Source organism: Rhincodon typus, chromosome 2 (assembly GCF_021869965.1).
Source record: "Rhincodon typus isolate 14 chromosome 2, sRhiTyp1.1, whole genome shotgun sequence".
In the NCBI taxonomy this organism is placed as follows: Eukaryota; Metazoa; Chordata; class Chondrichthyes; order Orectolobiformes; family Rhincodontidae; genus Rhincodon; species Rhincodon typus.
The window spans coordinates 107,467,810-107,484,117 of NC_063333.1; the positions used below are offsets into that span (position 1 = coordinate 107,467,810).

Sequence of the window (16,308 nt, forward strand, 5' to 3'; positions counted from 1 at the left end):
CCCCCCCCCCCCCCCCCCCCCCCCCCCCCCCCCCCCCCCCCCCACCAAACTACAGCATAAATACTGTCCCCTCTACACTTTATTTCAGCTCCGATGAAGAGTCATCTAGACTCGAAACATTAGCTTGCTCATTCTCCATGAATACTATCTGACCCACTGTGATCTCAAGCATTTGTTGCTGTCAAAGTTCAGTTGTTAACAGTAATGGTCTCAACAGCCTCTACTGCCCTCTATGGTAAGGAATTCCACAGATCATAGAATCCCTACAGTGTGGAAGCAGGCCACCCAGCCCGTTGAGTCCACACTGACCCTCCGAAGAGCATCCCACCCAGACCAACCCCAACTACCCTATCTCTGTAACCCTACATTATCCACCTAGCCTGCATGCCCCTGGACACTATGGGCAATTTAACATGGTCAATCCATCTAACCTGCCCATCCTTGAACTGTGGAAGGAAACCAGAGCACCTGGAGGAAAGCCACACACACATGGGGAGAATGTGCAAACTCCATGCAAACAGCCACGCGATGGTGGAATCGAACCCGGGTCCCTGACACTATGAGGCAGCAGTGTTGACCACTGAGCCTCTGTGCCGCCCCTCTTCATTTTGCTGCTGCTGTTAACTTGAGGGTTAAGTCATGGCAGGAGATTCCAGACCTGTGTCATGTTCTTCCTCTGCAATGTGAGAATTCAGGGACCATTCCAATGTTCGTGACTCCTTCATGTGCAGGAAGTGTATCAAGCTGCAGCTCCTGTCTAACCGCTTGACAGTTTTGGAGCTGTGGCTAGATCCACTTTGGAGCATCCATGAGGCTGAGGGAATCATGGATACGTTCAGTAAATTGGTCACACACCAGATAAAAATTACTGAGGAAGATAGGGAATGGGTGACCAACAGACAAGGGAAGAGAAGGAGGATAGTTCAGGGGTCCCCCGAGGTCGTCTTACTCCAAAACAAGTATATCATTTTGGATACTGTTGGGAGAGATGGCTCACCAAGGGAAGGTGGCAGTAGATAGTTCATGGCACCGTGGCTGGCTCTGCTACACAGGAGGGAGGGAAGAACAGTGACAGAGCTATAAGGGGAATAGATGTTTCTGCGGCCGCAAACAAGAGTCCAGGATGGTATATTGCCTCCCTGGTACAAGGGTCAAGGATTTCTTGTAGCGGCAGGACATTCTGGGGGCCGGGGGAGGAGGTGAGGGTGAACAGCCAGCTATCGTGGTGCATATAAGCACCAACAATAAAGGTTTAAAAAAAAAAATGGGGTGAGGTCCTATAAGCTGAATTTAGGGAGTTAGGAATTAAACTAAAAAGTAGGACCTCAAAGGTAGTAATCTCAGGATTGTTACCAGTGCCATGTGCTCGCCAGAGTAGGAATGGCAGGATAGCTAAATGAATAAGTGGCTTGAAGGTTGGTGCAAGAGGGAAGGATTCAAATTCTTGGGACATTGACACCAGTTCTGGGGGAGGTGGGACCTGTACAAACTGCGCGCTCTGCACCTGGACAGGACTGGAGCCAATGTCCTAGGGGGAGTTTTTGCTAGTGCTGTTGGGGAGGATTTAAACTAATATGGCAGGGAGGTGGGAACCAATACAAGAAGTCACGGGGAAGTAAAGTGGGGACAGAAACAAAAGACAGTAAGAGGAAAAGTAAAAGTGGAAGGCAGAGAAATAAAGACAAAATTCAAAAGGACCACATTTCACTGATTCTAAAAGGGCAATAAATGTCAAAAAATGAGCATGAAGGCTGTGACACAATGCGAGGAGCATTTGTATTAAGGTGCATCAATTAACTGCTCAAGCAGTTATTAATGGATATGATGTAATTGAGATCACAGACCTGGCTCCAAGGTGACCAAGGATGGGAACTCAATATCCAGGTTTATTCACTTTTCAGGAAAGACAGAAAGGAAAGGGAGGTGGGATAGCATTGCTGGTTAAGCAGGAGATTAACACAATAGTAAAGGAGGGCATTAGCCTGGACAATGTGGAATCAGTATGGGTGGAGCTGTAGAACACCAAAGGGAAAAAGACGTTAGTGGGAGTTATGTACAGATCACCAAACAACAGTTGTGATGTTGGGAACTGTATCAGGAAATTAGAGGCGCATGCAGTAAGGGTACAGCAGTTATTATGGGTGACTTCAATCTACATATTGATTAGACTAATCAAACTGGTAGCAATGCGATGGAGGATGATTTCCTGGAATATATGACGGATGCTTTCCTCGACTAGTATGTCGAAGAACCAACTAGAGAGCAAGCCATCCTAGACTGGGTATTGTGTAACGAGAGAGGATTAATTAGTGACATTGTGGTGCGAGATTCTTTGGGCAAGACTGACCATAATATAGTAGAATTCTTTATTAAGATGAAAGTGACACAATCAAATTTGAAACTAGGGTCCTGAACTTATAGAAAGCTAACTTTGATGATATGAGGCATGCATTGGCCAGGATAAACTGGCAAAGGATACTTAAGGGTTTGACAGTGGATAGGCAATGGCAGACATTTAATGAACATATGGATGAAATTCAACAATTATACATCCCTGTTTGGCATAAGAGGAAAATATGAAAGTGGCACAACCATGACTAACAAGGGAAATCAGGGACAGTATTAAAGGCAAAGAGGAGGCATGTAAATTGGCCAAAAAAAACAGCAAACCTGAGGACTGGGAGAAATTTAAAATTCAGCAGTGTAGGACAAAGAGTTTAATTTGGAAAGGGAAAATACAATATGAAAGTAAGCTTGCAGAAAACATAAAATCTGACTACAAAATTCCTATTCACATGTGAAGAGAAAAAGACCGGTGAAGACAAATGTAGGTCACTTGCAGTTAGAATCAGGCGAATTCATAATGGACAACAAAGAGATGGCAGGAAATGCTCGGGGACAGAGGGTCAAGCATGAAGGAGGAACTGAAGGAAATCCTTATTAGTCAGGAAATGGTACTGGGGAAATTGATGGGATTAAACCCGATAAGTCCCCAGGGCCTGATGCTCTGCCTCTCACAGAGTACTTCAGGAAGTGGTCCTAGAAATAGAGGATGTATTGATGATCATTTTCCAAAATTCTGTAGACTCTGGAAGAGTTCCAGTGGACTGGAGGGTAGAAAATGTAACTCCACTCTTTTAAAAAAGGAAGGAGAGAAAAAATGGGGAATTATAGGCTGGTCAGCCTGATATCTGTGGTGGGGAGACTGCTGCAGTCATTTATTAAGGATGTAGTAACTGAGCATTTGGAAAGCAGGGATAGAATCGGTACTAATCAGCATGGATTCACTCATGGAAATCATGCTTGACAAATCTTCTGGAATTTTGTGAGGATGTGACCAGTAGAGTAGACAATGGTGAATCAGTAAATGTTGTGTGTCTTGACTTTCAAAAGGCTTTTGACAAGGTTCCACATGAGATTAGTAAGAAAAATTAATGTTCATGATATCGGAGGTAATGTATTGACATGGGTAGAGAACTGGTTGGCAGACAGGAAGCAGAGAGTTGAAATAAATGGGCCCTTCTTAGAGTGATGAGTGGGATGCCACAGGTTTCAGTGCTTGGACCCCAACTGTTCACAATATACATTAACAAATTGAACGAAGGAATTAAATGCCATATCTCCAAATTTGCGGATGACACCAGGCTGGGTGTCAGTCTGTGCTGTGAAGAGGATGCTAAGAGGCTGCAGGGTGACTTGGACAGACTGCTGAATGGGCAAATACTTGGCCAATGCAATATAATGTGGATAAATGTGAGGTTATTCACTTTGGTCACAAAAACAGGAAGGCAGATTATTATCTGAATGGTGGTTAGGAAAAGGTAAGGTGCTGCGGGACCTCAGTGTCATGGTGGAACAGTCACTGAAGGTTGGCATGCCGGTGCAGCAGGCAGTGAGGAAAGCTAACAACATAGAATCATAGAATCCCTACAGTGTGGAAACAGGCCTTTCGGCCCAACAAGTGTACACCACTCCTCCAAACAGCATACCACCTAGACCCATTCCCCTACCCGTGTCTAACCCACCTAACCTAGACATCCCTGGACACGACTGATAATTTAGCATGGCCCATCCACCTACCCTGCACATCTTTGGACTGTGGGAAGAAACCGGAGCATCCAGAGGAAACCCACACACGCACAAGGAGAATGTGCAAACTCCACACAGACAGAAGCCCAAGGGTGGAATCGAACCCGGGTCCCTGGCGCTTGATAGCGAGAGAGAATTTGAGCATAGGAGTAGGGATGTCTTGCTGCAGTTATACAGGGTGTTGGTGAAGTCACGCGTTGAGTATTGTGTACAGTTCTGGTCTCCTAGTCTGAAGAGGGAAAATCGTACCATTGAGGGATTCCAACGAAGGTTCATCAGACTGATTCCCAGGATGGCAGGACTGACAAAAGAGAAAAGAGTGGATTGACTGGGCTTGTATTCACTGGAATTTAGAAGAATGAGGGGGATCTCTTAGAAACATATAAAAGCCTGATGGGACTGGACAGGCTAGATGCAGGAAGAATGTTCCTGATTTTGGGGAAGCCCAGAATAAGGGGTCACAGTCTAAGAATTAAGGAGTAAGCCTTTCAGGACTGACATGAAGAATCTCTTCACTCAAGAGTTGTAAACCTATGGAATTCTCTCCCACAGAATGCTGTTGGGGCCAGTTTACGAGATATATTCGAGCGGGAGTTGGACATGGCCCTTGCGGCTAAGGGGATCAAGGGATATGGGGAGAGGGCAGGAATGGGATACTGAGATTGCATGATCACCCATGATCATATTGAATGATGGTGTAGGCCCGAAGGGCCAAGTGGTCTACTCGTGAACCTATTTTTTATGTTTCGTTGTTTCTGTAATGTTGCGTCTCATTATTCTAAATACCAATGAGTCCATGCCTAACCTATTCAACTTCCCCTCATAAGACAGTCCCTCCAAACCTGGGATCAGCCTAGCGGAACATCTGTGGACTGCCTCCAATGCCGCTGTATCTTTCCTTAGACAAGGGGCCCAACACTGTTTAACAGTATTCCAGCCTGACTAGAGCCTTGTATAGTTCTAGAAAGATTTGCCTACTTTTATCCTCTATTCCCTTTTATGTAGAGCAGATATTCCATTTGCCATTTCTATTACTCGTTGAACTTGGATGCTAGCTTTGTGATTCATAAAAAATCCCTCTTGTATATCTTCCTGCAGTCTTTCTACATTTAAATAATATTCACCTCCTCTATTCTTGCTAAAAAGTGCATAACCTCACATTTTCTTGCATTATATTTTATCACATAGTTTTATATCCCTCTGCTGATTTGTTGTGTCATCCTCACCATTTGCATTCTGACCCATTTTTATGTCAGCCGCAAACGTAGCGTAATACATTTCATCTAAGTCATTAAAATATGTTGTAAATAATTGTGGCCGAGCCCTTATCCTTGTGGAGCTTCACTAATTATAGGTGGCCATCCTGAAAATGCACTCTACACCCCCTCCCCACCCCCCCCCACCCCACCCCCTTCCCCCCCCGCCCCCTCCCCCCTGCCTCCTGGCCCCCACCTCCAACCCGCCCTCCCCCCTACTAGAATTCTCCCCCCTCCCAATCCATTTATCTTGACTATCTTCTATTTGTTAGCCAGTCCTGTATTATTACTAATTTACTACCTTGAACACCATAGGCTGTTATTAAGTAGCCTAATGTGTTGAACTTCATCAAACGCTTTCTGAAAATCCAAAATGTATTACACTCACTGATTTCCCCTCTATCTATCTTGCTTGTTACCTCCTCAAAGAATTCTAGTAAATTTGTCAGACATGCTTTCCCCTTCATGTAGCCATACTGAATCTGCCTGATCATGTTATGCAATTCTAAATTCTCTATGATTACATCCTTTATAATAGACTTCCATTTTCCCAATAACTGACATTAACCTAACTGGCTAATCGTTATCTGTTTCTTGCCTCCCTCTCTTTCTATATTTAGTTACATTGGCAGTTTTCCAATCGTTTGGGTCTTTTCCAGAATCTAAGTATTCTTGGAAGATCACTACCTGTGCATCCACTTTCTCTGGAGCTACTTCTTTAATATCTGGGGGCACATCCCATCAGATTCAGGGCTCTCCTCAGTCTTTAGCCCCAATATTGTAGCCACTGTCTGAGCCCTGTTTCTCAAAAGTTCTAGTTGTCGTGCCTATTTAACTTTAACCATCCAAGAGGTCTCCAGCCTCCAGGTGGGTCATGACCACACACTTAAGTTTGGATCACCAACTAAGCCTCTACCTAAGATGCTTTGGTACCAAGAGAAATTTTACTTTAAAGGTTGGAGTACCAGACCTGTAAGGGGACATCAAGTGAGCCAGGTTAAAGGTCACTATGAATACTCACTTAGCTTTGCCCTTTGGTGGTCCATGATTTTTGTACACTGCCCTTGGGACAGCTTGGCAGTCCATGAATGGTTCTTTACAGGCTGACCTCTGTTGTAATTTAGTGGATTCGGCAGGTACTTTACACAGCAAGATGTCACAATGCAGTATTTTGAACATTCAGTTTCAGATTGTGACTTTGTTTATATCTGCCCAGCCTTCTCTGACTCTCCCTCTCACCCTCAATCCTCCGACCTGTCTCTTTCTCTCTTCTCTCCTTCCTGAAGCTGCAAACAACCTGTCTCTCACTCTGCTTCTGCCATGCCCCTCCATCTCTTTCTCTCTCATGACATCGCTTTCTCTTGGTCTCACTCTTTTTCTGTATGGCTGTGATCAAGTAAGTAACATAGGCAATCCATGCATAGTAAGATACCACAAGCAGCAGGGTATTCACAATGCAACATTCCCCTCACCCTAGCTAGAAAAGGGCTGAAGTTGCTCAAAAACTAAAGTTTGAGACATCAATTGGAGACCTTTAGGAGAACTTACCAGGAAGTGAATTAATTTTTATGGCTAGTCCATTTTAGTTTCAGGTCACTTTCAACCCAAGGATGTTGATAGTGGGTAATTCAGTGATGGTAATGCCATTTGAATGGGAGGGGTTGCAGTTAAGTTCTAATTTGTTGGAGCTGGTCATTTCTTAGCACTGGTGTGACATGAATGTTTCTGGCTACTTGTCAACCCAACCTGGATATTGTTCAGGTCTTGCTGCATTTGACATGAACTGCTTCAGTATCTGAGGAGTCACAAATGGTACTGAACATTATGCAGTTATCAGCAAATATCCCCACTTATCACCTAAAGATAGAGAGAAGGTAAAGGATGAGGAAATTACCCTTAGGAACTTCTCAATTATTCTGGAGCTGAGATGAGTGACCTCCAGCAATCAGAACCATCTTCCTTTGTGTTAATTTTGATTCCAACCACCAGAGTGTTTTCCTTCTGAGTCCCATTAACCCTAATGTTACTCTGACTCCTTGATGCTACATATGGTAAAGTACTGTCTTGATGTTATCTCCTTCTGGAGTTCAGCTCTTTTGTCGATGGCAATTAAAGGAAAAATTTGAAAGGGAATCAGAGTTGCCATTCCTAAACTCCTCCAATGATTTTAAGAAGTGATACTCCCAACATGAGGTCAATGGTCAGTGCTCATAAAACTCAATTAATTTATTAAGTACTTAAATGAATAACACGCGCTTTTAACTGCTACAGATTTCTAAATCACTGTCTTTCACTATCCTGGGTTCGGTAACTAACCCCAAAGGTTATTATTGGGAGGGTCGGCAGTTAGTAAGGCTGAAATTCTTCTCGATGTCTTCACTACTCCTCCTGACACGGTGTACCTTCTGCAGTATTATTCTTTGAAGTTCTGCTGAACGAAGGATTCTTCTCAAGATCTTCATACACAGGTCTCTGTGCCAAGTGTATGCCTTATTTGGAATTGTCCGTGTATGTGACCAATCCTGAATATTTTGTCCAAGCATATGACTTATTTGGAAGAAACAGCAGTTACTGATTTCCTGCAATCTTAGCTGTTAGCAGACATGAATGACACAGCATAATTCCACTCACACAACAGCCCATTGCAAAGCCTCTCATTAGTTTCTGTTGTCTTCAGGCTTATCTATCAATCACATCATGAAAGAATATTTGCTCCTTCAAGTAGCGATCTTTAATTTTCTATGGTGAATTTGGCTGTAATAACTGCAACAAAACAATATTCATTGTATTTAAATGGCAGACAGCGAAATAAATTTTCACGAAGCTAGCTATAAAGTGGTGCAACTTGAGTGAAACCTTTATTGTCATTTAGCCATGCTAGAGGGCAAAGATGGCAACACCTGCACTTCCCATGAAGTTGGTGTGCTATTTATGACTAAATAAGGGTGATGCCTCACTGTTTAACAGTAAAATATGACCGAGTATAATTGATCTTTTTGTACTTTTTGATTTTTAGCTTTTTTCTTGGTGAACTGGAGAAGTGCCTTGAGGATCCTGATAAATTAGCTTCACTTTTTGTCAAACATGTAAGTTGCATTTTCTGCGAACAGAAAATACTTTCTTTCTTCCCATCCTTCCATTTTTAATGGATAGTTGAAATGCAGAAATCTGATATTAGAGTCATAGAGATGTACAGCACGGAAACAGTCTCAGCGATCCAACGCATCCTAAATAAATATAGTCTTATTTGCCAGCATCTGGACCATATCCCTCTAAACCTTTCCTATTCATATACCCATCCAGATGCCTTTTAAATGTTGTAATTGTATCAGTCTCTGCCAATTCCTCTGGCAGCTCATTCCATACACGCATAACCCTCTGCGAGAAAAAGTTGCTACTTAGATCCTTTTTAAATCTTTCCCCTCTCATCTTAACCCCATGGTATCTAGTTTAGGACTCCCCTACCCGAAAGAAAAGAGTTTGACTGTTTACCCTATCCACGCCCCTCATGATTTTATAAACTTCTATAAGGTCACCCCTCAGCCTCTGACACTATAGGGAAAATAGCCCCAACTGTTCAGCCTCTCCCTATAGCTCAAACCCTCCAACTCTGGAAACATCCTTGTAAATCTACTCTGAACCCTTTCAAGTTTTACAACATCTTTCCTGTAGTAGGAAGACCAGAATTGCATGCAGTATTCCAAAAGTGGCCGAACCAATATGCTGTACAGCCGCAACATGACCTCCCAACTCATATACACAATGATAACAAGGTGTAGAGCTGGATGAACACAGCAGGCCAAGCAGCATTGTAGGAGCAGGAAAGCTGACGTTTCGGGCCTAGACCCTTATTCAGAAATGGGGGAGGGGAAGGGGGTTCTGAAATAAATAGGGAGGGGGGGAGGTGGATAGAAGATGGATAGAGGAGAAGATGGGTGGAGAGGAGACAGACAGGTCAAAGAGGCGGGGATGGAGCCAGTAAAGGTGAGTGTAGGTGGAGAGGTAGGGAGGAGATAGGTCAGTCCGGGGAGGACGGACAGGTCAAGGGGGCGGGATGAGGTTAGTATGTAGGAGATGGGGGTGGGGCTTGAGGTGGGAGGAAGGGATGGGTGGGAGGTAGGACAGGTTAGGGAGGCAGGGACGAGCTGGGCTGGTTTTGGGATGCGGTAGGGGGAGGGGAGATTTTGAAGCTTGTGAAATCCACATTGATACCATTGGGCTGTAGGGTTCCCAAGCGGAATATGAGTTGCTGTTCCTGCAACCTTCGGGTGGCATCGTTGTGGCACTGCAGGAGGCCCAGGATGGACTTGTCGTCTGAGGAATGGGAGGGGGAATTGAAATGGTTCGCGACTGGGAGGTGCAGTTGTTTAGTGCGAACTGAGCGTAGGTGTTCTGCAAAGCGGTCCCCAAGCCTCCGCTTGGTTTCCCCGATGTAGAGGCGGCTACAACGGGAACAGCGGATGCAGTGGCCACAATGGGAACAGCGGATGCAGCTCCATCCCCGCTTCTTTGACCTGTCTGTCTCCTCTCCACCTATCTTCTCCTCTATCCATCTTCTATCCACCTCCCCCTCTCTCCCTATTTATTTCAGAACCCCCTTCCCCTCCCCCATTTCTGAAGAAGGGTCTCGGCCCGAAACGTCAGCTTTCCTGCTCCTATGATGCTGCTTGGCCTGCTGTGTTCATCCAGCTCTACACCTTGTTATCTCAGATGCTCCAGCATCTGCAGTTCCTACTATCTCATATACACAATGCACTGACCAATAAAGGCAAGCATACCAAACGCCTTCTTCACCATCCTGTCTACCTGTAACTCCACTTTCAAGGAATTATGAACCTGCACTCCAAGCTCTCTTTGTTTAGCAACACTCCCCAGGACCTTACCATTAAGTATCTTTAAGTCCTGCCCTGATTTACCTTTCCAAAATGCAGCACCTCACATTTATTTAAATTAAATTCCATCTGCCACTCCTCAGCCCAACTGCCCATCTGATCAAGATCCCATTGTACTCTGAGGTAACCTTCTTTGCTGTCCACTACATCTCCAATTTTGGTGTCCTCTGCAAACTTACTAACCGTACATCCTGTGTTCACATCCAAATCATTTAGGTAAATGGCAAAAAGCAAAGGAGCCAGCATCAATCCTTGTGGCTCACCAGTGATCACAGGACTCCAATCTGAAAAGCAACCCTCCACCACCACTCTCTGTCTTCTTCCTTCGAGGCAGTTCTGTATCCAAATAACTAGTTCTCCCTGTATTCCACGTGGTTTAACCTCGCTAACCAGTCTACCATGAGGAACAAGTAACAGCAGTAAAACAATTTCAGCTTTCATAAAATATTCCAAATTTGTCTTGAAAGCTAGTTTCCTTCATTATTACTGGCAAGACACATAACCATAATGTTTGGTTTGTTGTTGATATTTTATGATAGATGGACACAGGCTTTTAGCAGATGGAAGCTACAATCATACTTTGTGTTTCTCACACACTGAAATATTTAACAGAACAAACACATTGTGGGAATACTTGAATAATAATGTCAACCAGACCATTTCCTGAGAACTTCAGCAAAAGCCGTTATGATAGTATGCAATCTAAGCTGAAAATATTTCCTTGAATTAGGATAGCTAAGGCAAGAGTAGTTGTTAATTTTAAAAATATACTTTTTCAGTGGTGCTGTTATTTACAATCTTTTTATTTTATTTTTCACTTAACCACAAAGGAGAGAAGATTGCATATGTATATAGTTTACTGTCAAAACAAGCCCAAATCTGAATACATTGTGTCCGAATATATTGACACCTATTTTGAGGTAAGAACTTTGGAAATATTTTAAGTTTGAATTAAAGTTTGTGCCACTGAACGAATAAAGGCAAGCATACCAAATGCCTTTTTTACTGTCCTGTCTACCTGTAACTCCACTTTCAAGGAACTATGACCTTGCATTCCAAGCTGTCTTTGTTCAGTAACACTCCCAAGGTCCTTACCATTAAGTATATAAGTCCTGCCCTGATTTGCCTTTCCAAAATGCAGCACCTCACATTTATCTAAATTAAACGCCATCTTCCACTCCTCAGCCCAATTGCCCATCTGATCAAGATTCTGTTGTACACTGAGGTAATCCTGTTCGCGTGTCCACTACACCTCCAATTTTGGTGTCATCTGCAAACTTACTAACCATACATGATATGAGAATGATGTTGATATTTCTAGAACTTGAACAAACTCAGATTTAATGTAATGTTTCTCGTGCATATGTAAACGTGAGCCACATCTTCCACTCAGGGTTGACACTGAGCACATTGACACTGCTTGGGCCCCAACAGTTTTATGATTCTTAGGCCTTCTGATCCTGGTTGAATCATCAGATGTCCAGTACAGCCTCTCCAGGGGAAGAATGCCTGGTGTAAGAAGGGATGACAAACCCCTTTAAGTTCACTAGCTTCTGTATTTCGTTAAGCTTTTAAAAGTCCAAGTCTTTCAGAAAGCAATTGAATTTAATGTCTGAGTTTTGTGACTTCTATTGAGTCCTGACAAGCATTCCCCAAATTATGTCACATCTATTGCTATCTAAAGACCATAAGATTTGGGCCATTCTTTTTTTCTTCCATCGTCCTCCATTATAAAATATTATGGCTTGTACGATAAGACAAAAATGATCGTTTTGTATTATCTTGAGTGTACAGAGTTCCCCTATTTTGTTCCCACTTGTCCTTTCTTCCCGATGCTTCCCCACTGATTTCATTTAAAATTACAGATTGTGGTTTTGTCTCCAGCCACTCATGCTAAGCAAACATTACTACTGTTTTGAATAATATTTGCAAAAAATTTTCAACTGTTATATCTTTGACATTTTAATGATTATGTTAGCTTGACCATACATCTGCAGTTATGTTTAAAACTCTACGAAATCATCCAGAATCTATACTGCTTAATATAACACAGTTGAGGTAGAGAAGAATACAACACAAGTGTCAAAGGAAACGTTGCTATTACATCTATATTAGAAAAAGAAGAACGGATTTAAATCATGCTTTTTACTGTGATCTTAAGGACATAAAACAGCGACTTGGTCATCGATTACAACTGACAGACCTGCTAATAAAACCAGTACAACGGATAATGAAATATCAGCTCCTTCTTAAGGTTAGTACATCTTGGGGAACTTATGATTGAAAAACTATATAGTATATTAAGGAAAATGTGTGAAGCAACTCAGAATGCAGTCAACTAATTATTTGGCAATGATCATTCACAATGAGTCATGCATTCTGCTATAACAAGGAGAAAGCTGTTCATGCACTGTTAGAAAAAACTCATCTTGTGCTTTAATTAATGTGGAGGACAATCATTTGAAGTTAGGTTTCTGGATTAACAGGGAAACTTCTGATTAATTCTGTTTTATCCTCTCTGTGCACAGGACTTCCTTAAATACTCAAGAAAGGCTGCTGTTGATACAACAGAACTGGAGGTATTGTCTCAGCACATCAGTGTCAATATACTTTCCATGTCATCAAAGCATTGTCATTTTAGAAGCTAGATAGTATATTTAACTGTTCTACCCTGAGGACAACATTCTCCACATAGAACAAGCTTTTATGGCACACCTTTAACATCGAAAAGCTTGCCAAGGCACTTCGCAGAGGTGTAATCAGAGAAAAAAATGTCATGCTACTAGGAATTATGAATATTGTGATCACTTACATCTGTTGTATTGTTGAAAGATACAATTTTGTGTTCCCTCTGGAGATGACTACTCACATTTGATCAGTCAGAATGCACTGCAGATCTTTCAGTGCATCGTTCAAGTTTAATTTTATTAATTGCATCTTTTGAGAAGATGTACTATTTTACGTACTAGTACCCTAGCTTGTCACTATTTTTATGATGTATGGACATATAGCAACTTATTATCTACATGGAGAAACTTCAGAGTGCTCAGGTGCAAAGGGATCTGGTTGTCCTTGTGCATGAATCACAGAAAAACAGTATGCAGATACAGCAGGTAATAGGGAAAGCAGACGGAAACTTGGCATTTTTTCCAAAACTGTACAATGCTGTCGTGACTCCACGCTGAAGTATTGCATACAATTTTGGTTCCCTTACTTGATGTAATTATATTGGAGGCAGTTCAGAAAAGGTTCACTAGATTGATTTCAGAGATGAGAGTTTTGTCTTATGAAGAGAGATTGAGCAATTCAGGCCTATGTTGTTTGGGGTTTAGAAGAATGAGAGGAGATCTAATTGATCTCATATACAACTTTGTATATAAGATGATAAAGGGGATTGACAAAGTAGACACAGAAAGGATGTTTCCTCATACAAAACCAGAAATTGCTGGAAAATCTCAGCAGGTATAGCAGCATGAGGAGAGAAATCAGAGTTAATATTTCGGGTCCAGTGACCCTTCTTCAAATCTGATGGTAGCTAGGAAAAAGTTGGTTTCTATGTGAAAGATAGGGTGGTGGAGGGGATGAGGAACAAACGATTAGTGGAGATAAAGCCCAAAGAGACAGAAGAACAGTTGGACAGTCAAAGACGTGGATAATGGTCATCCTAGAAGAATGAGTAACTGCTATTGGGGACTATTATTGGCTAACAATGGGTGAGTGTAATAGCAGACCATTTGATAAAAATGCCTGGTGTGTGGGGTTTGTGGTAAGGACATTGGGAGAAGGTGCCTCAAAACCTAAAATTTTTGAACTCGTGTATTGAGTCCAGAAGGTTGTAGAGTTCCCAAGTGGAAAATGAGGTGTTGTTCTTCCAGCTTGCACTGAGCTTCGCTGGAGCACTGCTGCAAACCTGAGACAGAGATGTTGGCAAGGGAACAAGGTGGTGTGTTGAAGTGACAAGCAACTGGAAAATTAGGGTCTTTTTTGCACACAGATCATAGGTGTTCTGCGAAGCAGTCACCCAGTCTCCACTTGGTTTCTCCAAAGTGTCCTCATGTTAGGCGATCTAGAATGAGAGGTCATAGTTTTAGGATAAGGGGTAGCAGCTTTAAAACAGATGAGGAAAATTTATTTGTGAATCTGTGGAATTCACTACCCCAAATTGTGCTGAGACGTCGAGTAACTTTAAGGATAGACAGATTTTAGTAATTGGTTGAAGGGTTATGGAGGGCGGGCAGGAAAGTGGAATTAAGGCTGAGCTGAGATCAGCCATGGTCGCATCAAATGGAGGAGCAGACTCAGATGGCTGAATTGCCTACTCCTGCTCTTAGTTCTTATATTCATTCAATACATGGCTTTGAAAACTAAATTTCACATCTTTTATTTGGTTTGCTACATGTAAGTAACAAGCTTAGTGTTTGCATTACTACAGGTTAGGATATATGTACCTTTCTTCTCTTGAGAATGCATATTGAGCAAAACAAAATAAATAAAAATCGTATTTGCAAGGCAAATAAATAATTTGGGATGGCATGCCTGTTTATATTTATCAGCAAAATATTTTGCTTGTAAAATATAACAAAGTACTGATATTGCAACTATGTTCCATGAAGAGATAGGACTGAGTTTTGTACAGTCAGTTGAATTCTGAAAGGAAAACGTGGGCTGGAATCTTTTTGTTTTATTTCGTTGACTTCCTGTGGCTCAACCCAACTTCTCATTGTCACTAATCAACTAATCTCAGGTGGGAGAAAATGTGTGACCTGGAAATTAAAATGGCCCAGGCCATTCTGAATCCTCTGTAGGGATTTATCTCTCACCCTTGCCTTCCAGTTAAAGGTGAAACCATGAAGCTTTCTAGTATGTGGATGGGTCCCTGTAATAAAATAAGTAGTAGGAGTCGGCTATTCAGCCTTTTGATTCCATTCCATCATCAATGAAATCATCATTTATCTTCTGCTTCATCACTGTTTTCCTACGCTATATCTATTTTGATATTTTTAATGTGTAAAAATCTATGGATCTCAATCTTAAACAAACTCAATGACTAAGCCTTCACAGTGCACTAGTGTAGAAAATTCCAAAGATTCACCACCCTCTGAGTGAAGAATTTTCTCAACCCTAAACGATCTACTACTACTTCTGACTGTGCCCCAGTTCTAACTGCACCCCTCACCCCAACCTAATATTGCCCAGTCCAGCCAAGGAAAACATCCTTCCTGCATCAAAGCTTAGATTCCTGTAAGAATTTTCTAAGTTTGGATAAGATCGTTTCTCATTCTTCTAAGTTCTAGACCATGTAGGCCCTGGTTATTTAATCTTTCTGATAGTACAATCCCTCCATCCCATCAATTAGTTTCAGCAGTCTTTGTTGTGCTTCCTATACGTCAAGTATTTCTTTCCATAGGTAAGACCAAAACTGCACACAATACCCCGGGTGTGGTGTCACTGAAGCTTTGTATAATTGCAGTATGATATCTTTATACCTATTTCAGATTGTCTTCAACTGAAGTCCAGCATACACTTGCTTTCCTCCTTGTTCATTGTACCTGCAGGCTAACATTCAGTGACTCATGAGCAAGAAAACCTAAGTGTCTTTGAAGGTCAACTCTTCCTAGCCTCTCACCATTTAAGAAATTCTCTACTTATGTTTCATAGAATCCCTACAACGTGGGAGCAGGCCATTTTAGTCCACACTGACACTCTGAAGAGCATCCCTCCCAGACCCACCCCGCCTCTCCCACGGCTAATCTACCTAGCCTGCACAACCCGTGTCACTACTGTGCAATTTAGCATAGCTAACCCAATCCACCTAACCTGCATACCTTTGGACAATGGGAGGAATTCGGAGCACCTGGATGAAACCCACACAGACACAGGGAGAATGTGCAAACTGCACACAGACAGTTGCCCCAGGGTGCGAGTCCCTGGCGCTGTGATGCAGCAATGCTAGCCACTGTGCCACCCATGTTTGTCCTACCAAAGTAGATAACTTTTTTCCATATTGTGTTCCACCTACCAAATTTTTACCCACTTGTTTAGCCTCTCCAAATCTCCTTGAAGCATCTTTG

At 42.4% G+C, this 16,308-nt stretch overlaps 1 protein-coding gene across 1 annotated transcript in view; it reads left to right on the top strand.

Moving 5' to 3' along the window:
* Nucleotides 1–16,308, top strand: part of LOC109913618 (triple functional domain protein-like) — a 263,061-nt gene that overhangs the window by 187,583 nt on the left and 59,170 nt on the right. The window contains exons 26-29 of the mRNA XM_048608714.1: nt 8,362–8,431; nt 11,068–11,157; nt 12,399–12,491; nt 12,766–12,816. Of these exons, the coding sequence (XP_048464671.1) occupies nt 8,362–8,431; nt 11,068–11,157; nt 12,399–12,491; nt 12,766–12,816 (304 nt within the window). The remainder of the gene's footprint in view (nt 1–8,361; nt 8,432–11,067; nt 11,158–12,398; nt 12,492–12,765; nt 12,817–16,308) is intronic.